We start from the raw sequence: 13,072 nt of genomic DNA, 5'->3' as shown, positions 1-13,072 counted from the left end.
CGAATAAAAAGTGGCAGCGCAACGCCGGCACGTGCGGGAGGAAAAGCAAGCACAAAAAGAACAGAGCTCCCGCTAGCGCAGTTTCCGGCAGAGGGCGCGCGAGCACTGCGAAGGCGGGAAATTTGAAATGCATAACGGCGGTACAGCCCATTATGGCGAATCACTGCTCTGCACTTCCGACAGCTTTCACATTGAGTGGAACGGCTTTAACTTTTTCTCGTTACAACGGCGGCAATTTCGGTACCATCCGCATTGGCGCCGCCGACGACCACGGTCACGATTCGCATTTAATAAGATACCGGGGCTTTCTCCTTAATAATCGCCAAATTACACCGAAATCTCCTCGCATGCGTTAAAAATGTACGTACGAGTTGAACGTCACGCCATGATGACGTCCGATTAAATAGGTAGATGGCCGTGAAAGCAGGCTTTCTTATCTCCATTGCGGTCTTGCCTCCAAGTAGCTCGGTATAGTGTACTCCAATTCTAGTACACTATAAGCTCGGTTTGCTCGGTCGAGGCCAATCTACGCCGCCATCTTGTTTTTTCTGTTCGTGCCGCCGCCGTCGCACTGGATTATGTTGGCACTGGGCTCGCGCATGCTGCTGTCCCGGCGAAGGCGGCGCGGTAAAAGGAACCAAATAACCATACTCCGAGAGAAAAATTCCGCTGCGACTTCAATTTCGTCGACCTCGAAACAGGACGCATATCGTCTGCATCAACGCCCACGAACTGCCGGCTTTCGAGGACAGTGCGTCTTAAAAGATCGCGCGGGATAAGAGCTGACATTTCAATAAGCGATTTACTCACGGATTTTGATTTGAATCTTGCGGCGTACGCGGCACGAGAAGGCGCATAAATTAAGCGCTTGGTAGGTACGAACCTCCGCATTTTGAGCGTGAATGTTTTGAATTTTGTGTCGTCTGCTGTCGAGAAGGCCCTCCGTTCGCTACGTATGAAGCCCTTCGCGGTGCATAGAATAGGACATGCATAGCGCTCGCTCGGTCATTAATTGAGAATGTGGGGAAAATTATGAGATTTCGGGAGGAATAACATGAATTCGCCCCGTTACTTGGCTTACAGTGCGAGAACCCATTACTAACACGTGGCAGACAAACGGCGTGTACAGTCTTCACCAAAAGTTCCTAAGCCATGTAGAATTTTCACAGAACAGACGATTTCGAACACAAGCTTACCTCTCGAGTGAGACCGAAACGTTTCATGCCGGACAGTTGATGAAAGAACATTTTCTTACTGCCATAAAATAAAACAGTCACACTGGAACGTTAAATGGTCCGTGAAGACAAAATACAAGTTTGATTCATTGAGAATACTTCCTTGTCCCGTTAACAACGATGCCAATGTTATCGCAAACATGAACAAATAACCGAGATATTAAAGAAAACACATGAAGCGGGGCAACTCCCCAGCCGCTCTCCGGCGATTTCTCTGACGTCACGGAATCTTGTCGGTGCGACTGGTGGCCGTCGACCTCAGCCACTGCCAAGAAAGACGACTCGGCGATCGTAGTGGGGCCTCTAGTGCCGTTTGATTGTATCACTGGAATGAGAGTGCAGGTAATGCACGCATGGCCCATAACGTCGCTCCTGCCCACAATACGTCACTAGCGCGAAATCGGACAGTTCGCCAATATGTATTCCATTTTTCTTTTTGTTAAAAACTTACTTCGTGGCTGGAATACAACTGAGCAAGCTTGTTCATTAAGTTCTTTGTAGCACAGGCACTTCTGCCGTCGTCTAGGATATTCTGACAAAGACTGTAGTCATGGACTTATGACATGCGAACACGAAAATATGAACCACAACACGCAAAAATGAAAGGTACCGTTCGCGGAGGTCCAATAATGGTGCACTGTTGGTATTTTTGGAAAGCCAAATTTCCAAACTTTGTCACTGCTAGTAAACCAAGCGTAAATTTAACTTGCATGGCAAAAAAAAATCGCTCTATTTGTCTGTTCTAGTTCATATTTCCGTGAACGCGTTTCATTTGTAGATGATTGTACTTAACAGAACTTTACAGACAACACATATCTTACTTCATAGTCGACGATCCCATGTTTCCTGTCAAGCGCGTCTTCAGGTACTTAGAAGAAATGCAATTCTTACACCTCATTTCATACCACGGATCATCATAACCAAGACCTCTACACTAGCCATCTTCATTTACTTTTAATTCATTTCGCATTTAGATTTACTCAAAGGTTTCAGCGTTTACCTTCCCACCACTGTCACGAGATACACATTTGTTTGGCGCTCGTGGCCCATAGCTGGCCTTGCACCATAAAACATCATCATCATCGTGACTGTACATTCCCGCTGGCATCGACAAGTCACGTTGCTCCGTTGGGCGCTGCCTCGCGGGCGATCCACCAGATGGCGCGAGCAGGTCGAGCGACACGACAAAAATTCACCCGCATTTGCACATGATAAGAATTGCTTATGGGTGCCGCCACAGCTTTTCCCGGTTGATTCATATCGGCGCCCCACACGGCGCCCAGTAGTGCCGCATAAAATTTAGGGGAGCGCGCAGACGGCAGTAATTAACCCGTGTACGTCGTTGCAAAGATCTGCACACGTGATACGCGAAACGGACCAACCGTCCATACAATGACCCGCGTTTTTATCTCTCTCCGTCTTTCTCGGATTGTACTTTGTGGCGTATGAGAGCTAGCGGTGCACATTGTCCGGTGCTTCCTGGTTGTGAGAGTAACAAATCAAATAAGAGCTTCCGGTTTCTTGCATTGCTTTTCTTTTTTCCTCAAGCTGGCCTCGGATTAGGATTAACATATTTTAAAGGACGATTTCCAATGCGGCTGTACGACTGTCGAGCGCTATAATAACACGGTACTTGTCGCGGTCTTTTTTTTTTTTGTGAACGCACGTCATTAATTACGCATGCGCACAGTGTACAACGCAACCCTTTTGTGCACCTACGCACTGCCTATGACCACCTGTAGAGCCCAACGGATATGCACTCGTTTCTAAGCATTGGTCGATAACGCTCGGGACACATTTTATGTGGCGATTTCATTCCGCCGGGTATTTGCATACATATCGGTTTCTTCGCCATTTACAAATTCTAAATTTTCTTTTTTTTTTTTTCCTTTTCTGTACTGAGTGTGGAAACGCTATGATTAACATTTCAAAAATGTTTTCTGTCGGATGCGCCAGCTAGTTTACGCTCAGATTCTACACGAAGATCGCATTGTAGAATTTTTTACAGGAGAAGATCAGTGACCGAATTTATTTGGTTATTCCGCAGTCAAATATTCCAGTATCGCCAAAAAGGGGGAAAAAAAAAAGAACAGGGGCCCACGAATACTTTCCCCACTGTATCTGTATTCTATTTATTCTATTGCGAAAAGACGAGAAAACTTTTCTGTCGTCGATTTAAAAAAAAAAAAATTCTAAACCACTGTTAAGCGCGAACTATTTTAAATCGTTTGTTTAAGCGTCAACTGCTCTAAGTGCAAGCGGTACACGCTACACAGTCAGTAGATGTATGTCCTGCAGATTCCTTCCAATCGCAATATTGTTGAACGAATCCTACCAAAGGTTTTCGACATGCGTACAGGTAATTCACGTTTCTTACCATTATAACTATTATAATTTAGAAAAGCTTCTCGCTGCTTCAACACGTTGGGCTTGCAGGTATCAAAACCTGTCACGTTTGTTTGACACCTCTGAGCTGCAGAACCCTGCAGACTCGATGGTGGAAGTTGATACCATGCACGAATTCATCTTCAGCAGCCGCTGCCTATCAAGAGGAGCATTGCGAGAGAAAGGCGCCTTTGAATAACTCTAGCTTGAGTTATTGCATGCTGGTGTGGGGAAACACTACTGAAATAAATATACACACGATGACTGTATTACAAAAAAGAGCGCTGCGAATTATTGAAAATGTACATTATCTAGAACACACCGCTCCAATCTTTAAAAAAACATCGAATTATAAAAGTGAAGGATATGTGTACTCACAGATTGATATGCACTTACCAAAGCGCCATGAAGGGAAAATTAGGTTTGATTTTAAACCTAGCTAACTTAAAGCAAACCACATACACATACCCGTTCCGTCAACAGTCACCACGGGAAGTTCCATTTTCCCGCACAAATTATGGGGAAAAGATCACGATTTGCCTACAATACTAAATTATTTTCACTCAAAAGAAGTTGATATTATGAAACTGAACGCAAAGAAAACCGTCGAAATGTTCCTTTAAAAAGTGTTTGTGGCTATCTTTTGTTTTTAGTGTGTTTAATTTCAATGCCTTATCATCATGCTTACTATGTTTTTAAATGTATGTTTTAATGTACGTTTGCTTCTGTGACTGCATTGTGTCCACTGCCGATGGGTGTCCGGAGCCATGTCAAGCCGCAAATGTGCGGCTTTTTCTCCGGCCCCCCTTTTTTCGCTGTACTTTTTGGAGCAAAAATAAAATTGACTGATTGAACACTGTACGCAAGTTCTGGGCCACATAATTGCCGGGAGTAGAGGCACCCACAACGTCGTGACAATCAACGAATAAAAAAAAAAGCTATGTTTCTCGCTCTCATAAGTCTGTTGACGACCACTGCAAGACGAACGGCCTTGCCATTGACTTCAAATCGTTCCCGCTCTGCGTGATCGGAATTACTGCACTGTTTTCCCCGAAATTTCCGATCTTATCACTGCTTCGAGTTTTCCGTCTCCCACAAACCTGAGGTGCACTGTAGGGCAGAGAAGGAAGGCATCGCGTTGAAATAACATCGAATTGGGCGTCTGACAGGCCGCAAAAGTTCCAATTGCCGCAAGGCCGGCTATTTCAGAGAGCCGTGCTTATTTTAAAGCACCTAGGATAAAGTGCACGTAATATAGAGTTAGTACAACGCACACAGTACCGGCCCGTTCACACTTGAGACGCGATTTCTGTCGCGGTGACAAAAAATTTCTCTAGACCCAACGAAAAAAAAAAAAAAAAACTGATCGCCGCGCGATAGAGCTCCCGTCGCTTTCGTCGCAAGTGGGACACCCACCTTTTGTTCTTAATCCACAAAGCAAACATTGTGCACTGATGAACTTGTTTCCTTTTTAAAGCAGTTTTTATGAAAATAGTGTTAAACACTATTATTATTTTTGATAGGCTAAAGTTCAAGATGTATAGCACATCTGATCGTGCTTTTTTTTGAAGTAATCTAGATGCACCTGCTCAAGATGAGTGAACCTTTTCTTTCCTCCCTGAGTGAACCCTTCTAATCGGTACCGTCCGTCCTCCTCGCAAGATTTGGCTACTATGACGTCACATCCTTCGCTGAAGTCACATCCGAAAGCTCGCAGGCGCCGGTGACAGACAGTGATCGCATTTAACCTGAATAAATTCTGAACGAAAAACAAAACAAACGAATATCAGGTATAAGGTTCTTCAGTTAGAGAAAATTAAAACTTAGACGACATATTTGCAAACAGATTGCGAACTCATGTCGTTGCGGTGCTTTCGAGTGGCGAGGGTGGAAGACGCCATCATAGTAAACTAAGGCTTTCGTCATGCGCTAAAAATGCACAATTCTGCCACAATTACTAAAAGTTTTGACAAACACGGTTCAGTGTAAAGATGGTCCGAGCACTGCCGTATGAGGCCACGCCTGGTTGACGTTCCCCGCCGGTCATCAGATTAAAATGGGAATAAAAAGAGAAAGTACAGTCGGTAAAAGGCTTGTCTATATAACACGGCTTTCGTACTTCCGACCTTCTGCGGTGTTGGCTTGAAATAATTTAGAGAAAATTAACGCACCATTCTGAAGTCTACGTTGACCAACTTCAGTCTTCAAATAGTATCCGTCAACGCTCTCCAGATATGGCCAGTCGAAGTGGAAATCGCTGTTTAGACAAGCGTTTTACTGACTGTACGCAGGCGGCTGTCGTGTGGCCTCGCCTATTTAATGCAATAAGCATCACCATCATCACTGAGCTTTGTTAGAAATTGCCATGCATCTAGAATGACGGAGCACCATTCCTTTAACAGTACAGGGACCATAGTACAAAATAGCCGTTTCGGGCGGCATCCTGACTTTGTCTTCAGAAAGAAAATGTCAGCATAACAACACTAAGTATGGTCGACTCACATTTGATCGTTTCCTATACACACCATTTACAATAGAAACAATTGAACGGAACTTCAAGCTGTTGAAAAGAGTTGAAGTAGCATGCGCACTGTGGGATCTCCGTTCCCTTGTCGTTTCGGGATTGTGTGTCGAAGACGTCCCAGTGTCATAGATTACCGAGAAAATAAACAAATATAAAATGGATTAAAAAGTGTACAGCAAAAGAAGCTAAAGGGTAAAAAAAAGTAAAGCGCATAGAGGACGAATTTAACATTTCAAAACAAAAAAAAGTGCCCAAACAGCACAGCAACTGACGCTGCAAAAACATCGGCAAGTGCCAGTAGGCGAAGTTAAAATTTGAAACTGCGGAAATGCAGGGCGTTTCAATACTCTACCTTCCGTCCCAGTCGCAGCCGGAGTCATTGCAGGCCACGGACTGTCCCAGCACGAGCAGAAGACACGCACACAACACCCATTGCACGGAGTTTTGCCGCGAGGCAGCGGAACGGAGGGGCCTTCCGGGGCTGTTACATTCCATGTCGACGCCCCGTCAGCAGCAGATCCGCACGACAGCCCTCATCCGTCGCCTCAGCACCATCACTGATCCGCGCGGCGGTGCCGGACGAATCCGACGACCACCGTCTACGCTGTCACGCACCACCACAGACAACAAACACTTCAGGGAGATGCGGCCACAACTTCCGCGCGGGCGGGCGACGCGATTCGATCCACAATCCTCCGAAGAACGAACCACTGCCGCCACAACAACCTGCGGCCTCCCGCGCGCCACCAGCAACAACGCGCTTCTAAAAACTCGGCGCCCGACGGTTCGCGCGCATGTCCGGGTTGTTTCTTTCGGAGGGGCGGAGCTTGGCGGCCCGGTTTGCGAAGCGGGTTTCCCCCCTCATTGGATGCTGCGGGGGCGAAGCGGGAGGGGAGAGAGGGAAAGAGAGAAAGAGCGTTTAACCACCACCGCGACCACTGACCGGAGAATACGTGGTGGAGATTAGTGGCACTAGAGTGAACTAGAATACTAGTTCACTCTAAGTGGCACCGTGTTGTGCCCGCACAAATCCGCGTAGTAGAACTATTCCGCCGTAATAGAACATGCAACCTGTGCATTGGCACCAGTAGCATGAAATACTAACGCACAACTTTACAAGACTTTGCCCATCAGATAACTTTCAGCAGTGGATACTTTGAGCTCGAAAAATAGCAGGGGAAAATCGGGAGGTGAACTTGAAAAACTAGTACAGCTTAGTACGCGTGGCGACATCTACCGACTCTGAAATTAATTGCGGGTCTGGCGTGCTTTTATACAATACGACCGAAGCCGTTTAGTGGCACAGCGCAGCTTAGAAAGTTGCACAAAAGTTTAACGCAGAGTTTGTGAAGTATTTGCATTGGTGCTTAGTTGACTGCTGACTTCTCAGAGGGCAGCTGCATACTTGGTGTTTGAAAAAATAAAACGGGAAACGCGAGGCAGTTGAGAAATCAGTGACGCGTGGTATGCGTGGCGTCATCTACCGGCCTCAGTACAAAGCGAAGCACTGACTAAGGATGAGCGCGTATTTTCGAATGTAGTCTGTGTGCATTGCTCTCCGGAGCGACAGCCCCGGGGCTGCGGGCAGGGCCTGGACCAACCCATGACTGGATAAAGGTGTGGGGTTATGGGAGCTGCAGCTTCGGCTCCCAAGCCTTGCTGGTAGGCTTTTCTGATGCATTGTAGAGCCGACAACATGGCGGAAGCGCGGTATGCCGGTTACTTAGATGTCGAGAATGTACATTCAACGATAACGTCGGGTGTCAAGCATGTTTTTTCACCGAACCGAAACCGAAACTGAGTTGAATTTTTATCTTGGACATCGTCCAATCACGTAGCACCTTCTTCGCCGACCTCCGTTCCGCACGTGGCGGCCCGGTCCACTTGATGATCATGCGAGGGGTGGCCGGATGTGGAACCGATGGGTCGTGCGTCGCAGAAACACCGGCGTGCGCCTGTGGAATCAGCTTAGCTCTGGGGAGATTGGTGATGCTGCGCCGGCGCCGCTTTATAAATACACACGTGTCACATAATACGTAAACCGTGTGTGTGTGTCATTGAAGCAGCAGTAAGCATGATAATCAAGCTAATCCTAGGCAACTAGGAAAGCTAAGAATACCCAGTTGAATTTTAGCTCACGATACGTATATCCTGGCATAGTCGAGCTAAGCCACTGCTAATTTTTTCTCGCAGGCATTATAAAATAAATACCGCCTTATCGCCCGGATAAACAATGACGAGTGGGTTCATTTGAGCAAGTCTACGCAGTGCAAGCAAAAACAGGAGCTGGAATAATTCACTTCAGTGCCCCTTTAAAGGGACCCTGCAACACTTTCGATAAACGCTTTCACTGTTTCCTTCGCGTCCGGAAGCACTGCGAAAGCTACAGTTATCGCAAGCACGGAGCGGCACTGCGTGATTTGCTCGTCGCACCAGATACACCTTCCGTTTTTGCTTGGTTTTTGTGGCTTTATTAGGCAGTTTTAGCATATCGTTACCGTGCTTACGTTACCGTTTATCGTGTTTGCGGGAGTAGACTGCGCAGCGCGAGAGTTACCGCGAACGGTAACTTACCGGCACAGGCTTCACCGTCACCAGCGCTTCCGGTAACACGGTAAACGGTAACGCAAACACGGTAACGATATGCTAAAACTGCCTATTTTTAAAGTTGCTATCGAAAAGCGTTCATTGCTGCAACTTAAGGAAAACCGGCCAACAGTCGCTACATGACCTCAGTGACGTAATTCGGGCCGTCGAAGAACGCCAATTCCGGGAAAGAGAAAAATCTTTTGAGCGAGTTTCCAAGTTATCTGATGACCACAGAGCAGTAATTTTTGGCTGAGGTACTTTGCGACACCATAATATAAGTACTGGGAGTGTTGGGGGACTACGTTCTTCAAACATTTAGGATTTCAAAAAAAGTTGGAAAAAGGGTTGCAGGGTCCGTTTAATGCGCTGAAGCTGCCCTAGCCCGTGGCACGTCGGCATAGGCGTGCGCACAGGGGGGGCAGGGGGGGGCGGCCGCCCCCCCTAATCATCTGAAGGGGGGCGCCAAATTGGCCCATATTTTGCCAATGTAACACATTAAAGTAAAAATTTCTGCTCAGAAATATTTTGTATGGGTTGCAATTCCATCGCATTGAAATAAAAATTTTATAACCATCCCTCTTTGCACTGCGTACGGACCGCTAGGCCTTCAGTGGGAAGAAGGCGGGGGGGGGGGGGGGGCGCAGCGGTGAGACTTTGCCCCCCCTAATCGAGAACTCTGCGCACGCCTATGCACGTCGGTACAAGCGGGAATCCTCGCACCTTATGGTTGATAGCCTTGGTGTTCATTTCGGAGAAATGCCCGAGCTCGGCTCCGGTCTATTGTGAACAGGGTGTGTCGGTGCAGTTTTCTGGGTACACGAACCTTTTGGCTGACATTTCGGTGTACTGGCGTATTGACGTATTCCAGCTCTAAGATTCTGTGTTGAGAAATTTGAGGGTGAAATAGAACGCGATCGCCTGGTGTCCGGTGAGCTCGTTGATTTACGAGCGATCTGATCCGCAGCTTCGTTCCCCTGCAGCAGTCTTTCACGTCTGTGGCCGTGTTAGTTTCTTTTCGGTCGTAGTTAATACTGCAACGATGTCAGCCGCCGCCGCCTGTGGTATTCTTCCGTTGGTGTATCCTTGGCATGCAAGTTTCAATTATGTAATAATGTGGAGCTCTTTCTTTTCTGCTTCTCCATAGGCTATTGGCGGTGAGCGCGAACACAGGCGGCGCTGCGAAGCGCGCCTCCGTGACGTCAGCTTAGGGATTATCGCTTTGTCGTCTGCTTCACTCAGGATCGCTCTCCCTGCTGTTTCTTTGCGCTCGGTCAACGTCTGATGCTTGTCCGCACCAGAATTGGCGTGTGGGTAACTTTTTATCATAATAATAGGCTTAAAATCACATACACTAGCTCATGGTGTCAATTAAAGTATAGTTTTGGATACCGCTACGGGAGAAACATTGCCGGCGCCACCCCATTTCTTGCGATGCCGGTCCTGTGCGGAGCGCGAAGAGTCGGAGCTAGGCGTCAGCTTCTCATGTAAGCATTCGAACAAAAGGAACAGTCAGCTGCTAATAACCGACAACAGCGAAAATGGAAGACCAAAACAAATTCTAGGCCTTCAGGGCTGTCGGCTTTGGCAGAAGGCGTCACGATTCCCGGTAATCATATGTAAGGTAAAACAGTTTTTGCAACCTTGCCGAACGCTCGAACGCGTTTTGTCACATCACTTTACGTTGTCAAGGCATGAAAGTTTGCGACATACACTATAGACTGCAAAAACTGTAGGTTGAGTTCCAAATAACCCAGTGTGTATATACGCGCGTGCTGATTCTATACGAGGCATCTAACCAGTATGGAGGTTTATTGAGCAAAACGAGTCACGTCTTCGTTAAATTTATAGTAACACATATATGTTTGTTAAGACCTGGAGGGATATTTCGGAACATTTTGCACCGCCATATCTTCCCGATATTCGGATATGCGTTATAGGAAAACTGCACTCAAGAGGAGGAGGAGGAGTAAGGGGAGGAGGGGAAAACTTTGTTAAACAATTAAATCGATCTGGTTAGTGGGCCGGGTCCTCAGTCCAGGACAAGAGAGTAAAAGTAATTTTCTTCAAATCATATAACGCCATCCCGAGTAGAATAGGATTTGTTCTTCGCGCCTGGAAGGGTTGAAAAGCAATAAAGAGCTACTTGGAATTCTTCTTCGGTTTAGAGTCTTGTAATATATGCAGGTATACTATTTATTGCGTTAGTTAGCGAGTATATCGTGCCTTCAACACCGTAATCATGTCATCATTGTTCGAGTTGAGAGTCAGTTCGTTATGATAACGATATAATTACGATAGAAATTCGGAGCACAAAAGCCGCCTTCGAGTACTGTGAAACACGTTGTTTTGGGGCGCGATCGCGGTGGCGTAGCACAAACCTTCCCATTGTATTTGCATGTGAATAAACAAAGCACGCTGCGGATATGCACCTTCTCGCACGCAGCCGTAATGAAAGCCAATTTGTGAAGAAGGGAATGTATGCCATACAAAATGAAGGAAATATCCACACGACCTTTGTGAGGCTCCCAAATATCCCGAAATCTCCTAATAAGAAGTTGGTGACGACGCAGAAAAATTAATGCGTTGGGCAGAAAAAAAAAGCAAGAAACATTAATCCGATACAAGACAACAACGAAAGAAGCAGAAGAAAGCCGCTTTATTTCCTGCTGTGAGATGAGCGTGTAGAGGCGGCCGCTGCTTGGTACGTAGTATTAGACTGTTGAGTCTTCATAGGATCATCTCAAAAATACTGCAGGGAAGCCTACGCATTTTGAATACTTATCGGGAAGCTCTGATCGCTGATCCTCGCAAATAAGCAAGAAAGGACGAGTTATACACGATCCTCTGACCGATACTCTGAAGAAAGTTGTTCTCTATCTCTTCGTGTGTTGCAAACTTGTGGGGGATACAGCTTCAAATTATTCAGATGCGTCAGAAGCTGGCAAAATAACTGAGTCGCTAGAAATACGCTTTTTAACGCACTACAGCAACGAAGCGGGCGATTTCTAGCCCAGGCACTGTTGCCCCTCCCAAGCGGAGTGTAGCAGACGACAGCGGCGCGAGTCCCTAAGCCGACGTCAGAGCCAGGTGGCGCCACTCAAAGATCTCACCGCCAATAGCCAGGCGACTGTCGTTGCTTCTGCTGTTGTGGCATTGGTTTTTAACGGCGAAGCTTTTAAGCAAATCGTTGGTGTATGGTGTCCGCAGTTTTAAAAATACTTTTCCGAGCGCTCATGTGTGCGTGGCTCGCGGCGATTGCCCAGCGTCCCCGCCTCATGTTTGTCAAGTCAAGCACACCCACTTAGGGCGATTGGCCAAATTGGCCGAAAAAAAAAAAGAACTTCCGCGTTCGCCGTAATCGTGGCAACACTTGCTCCAACACTTGCTCCAAACACTTGCTCCAAAGTCAGCGAACGCTCCTCCAAGGTGATGTCCCATTATTACCACTCCCAATGAATGAAGGAAGCTCATACTTAAAGCAAAATTGATGGAGTAAAGGTCGTTGCGGCAGCGAAGAAGAAGCAAATCGACTGCAATCGTGGAGATAAACCGTCGTGATGGCCGTGAAGGTTGCGTAGAGTTTCGTTCCCTTCAAGTCTTACGCTTTAGTGTGAGCTTCCTTCATTTTTTTTTCAGATTGTGAGGCTATAATGAGTTTGTGGTTTGAGTCAATTATGACCGCCACTGCGTCTTTGCCGTTCGTGTACCTCAAGGCGTCCACGTAGATTGCATAATTTCGTTCTTTAGTCGTTTTTCGAGTGGCCTAACATCTGCTGCTCTTCTCCATGCATGTAAAGTTTTGTTCACGTGTTTGGGAATCGGGGATATGCTGATCTTCACCACAATAGTTTTATTTTGTTTTACGTTAGCTGTCATCTCTTCCCAGTCCACGGTGGTCCCTGGCCAGTAACCTTACAACCGCCTGCTCAGCCGCCTGTGGGTGGTTTGCAAGCGATGCTTCTGCGCTTGGGGGGCTGCTTATTTGACTTTCCAGAAAAGAAGATCACACTATAGCAACACCAACTCCCTTTGCACCATGAGGAAGAGGACTCAGCGGACTCACCTTACAAGGTAACAGTACAATGCCTCGAAGAACTGAACTTGCCTCCAAGAACGGAGGCCCTCATCGCTTTTCGAAGAGCAGCCTCGAGCACGTATTCAGCCGAGCCACCAGAACAACTAAGAAAAGCGTCATGTCTCGGTGTAGTCCGCACCTTGACAGTTGTTAAACAGCAGGTGGGATGCATACGAGTTGCCAACACGGAAAGCACATCATTGCTAGTACCAAAGGAGACCACAATTGGAAGAGAATGGTGAAAACAGTCATGTTTTTACCAAA

The 13,072-nt window shown here is 46.8% G+C and overlaps 1 protein-coding gene across 1 annotated transcript in view; it reads right to left on the bottom strand.

Annotated features, from left to right (window-relative positions):
* Window positions 1-6,941, bottom strand: part of LOC144138629 (meteorin-like protein) — a 66,101-nt gene extending 59,160 nt beyond the window's left edge. Inside the window, exon 1 of the mRNA XM_077671017.1 lies at window positions 6,497-6,941. Coding sequence (XP_077527143.1) covers window positions 6,497-6,639 — 143 coding nt within the window. The 5' untranslated portion in view covers window positions 6,640-6,941. The remainder of the gene's footprint in view (window positions 1-6,496) is intronic.
* Between the last annotated feature and the right edge of the window lie 6,131 nt (window positions 6,942-13,072).

This window comes from Haemaphysalis longicornis, unplaced genomic scaffold (assembly GCF_048455015.1).
Source record: "Haemaphysalis longicornis isolate Haplotype H1 unplaced genomic scaffold, Haemaphysalis longicornis Haplotype H1 scaffold_5, whole genome shotgun sequence".
Taxonomy (NCBI): Eukaryota; Metazoa; Arthropoda; class Arachnida; order Ixodida; family Ixodidae; genus Haemaphysalis; species Haemaphysalis longicornis.
The sequence above is the reverse complement of the archived record's forward strand: the minus strand, read 5'-3'. Positions and strand labels throughout refer to the sequence as shown.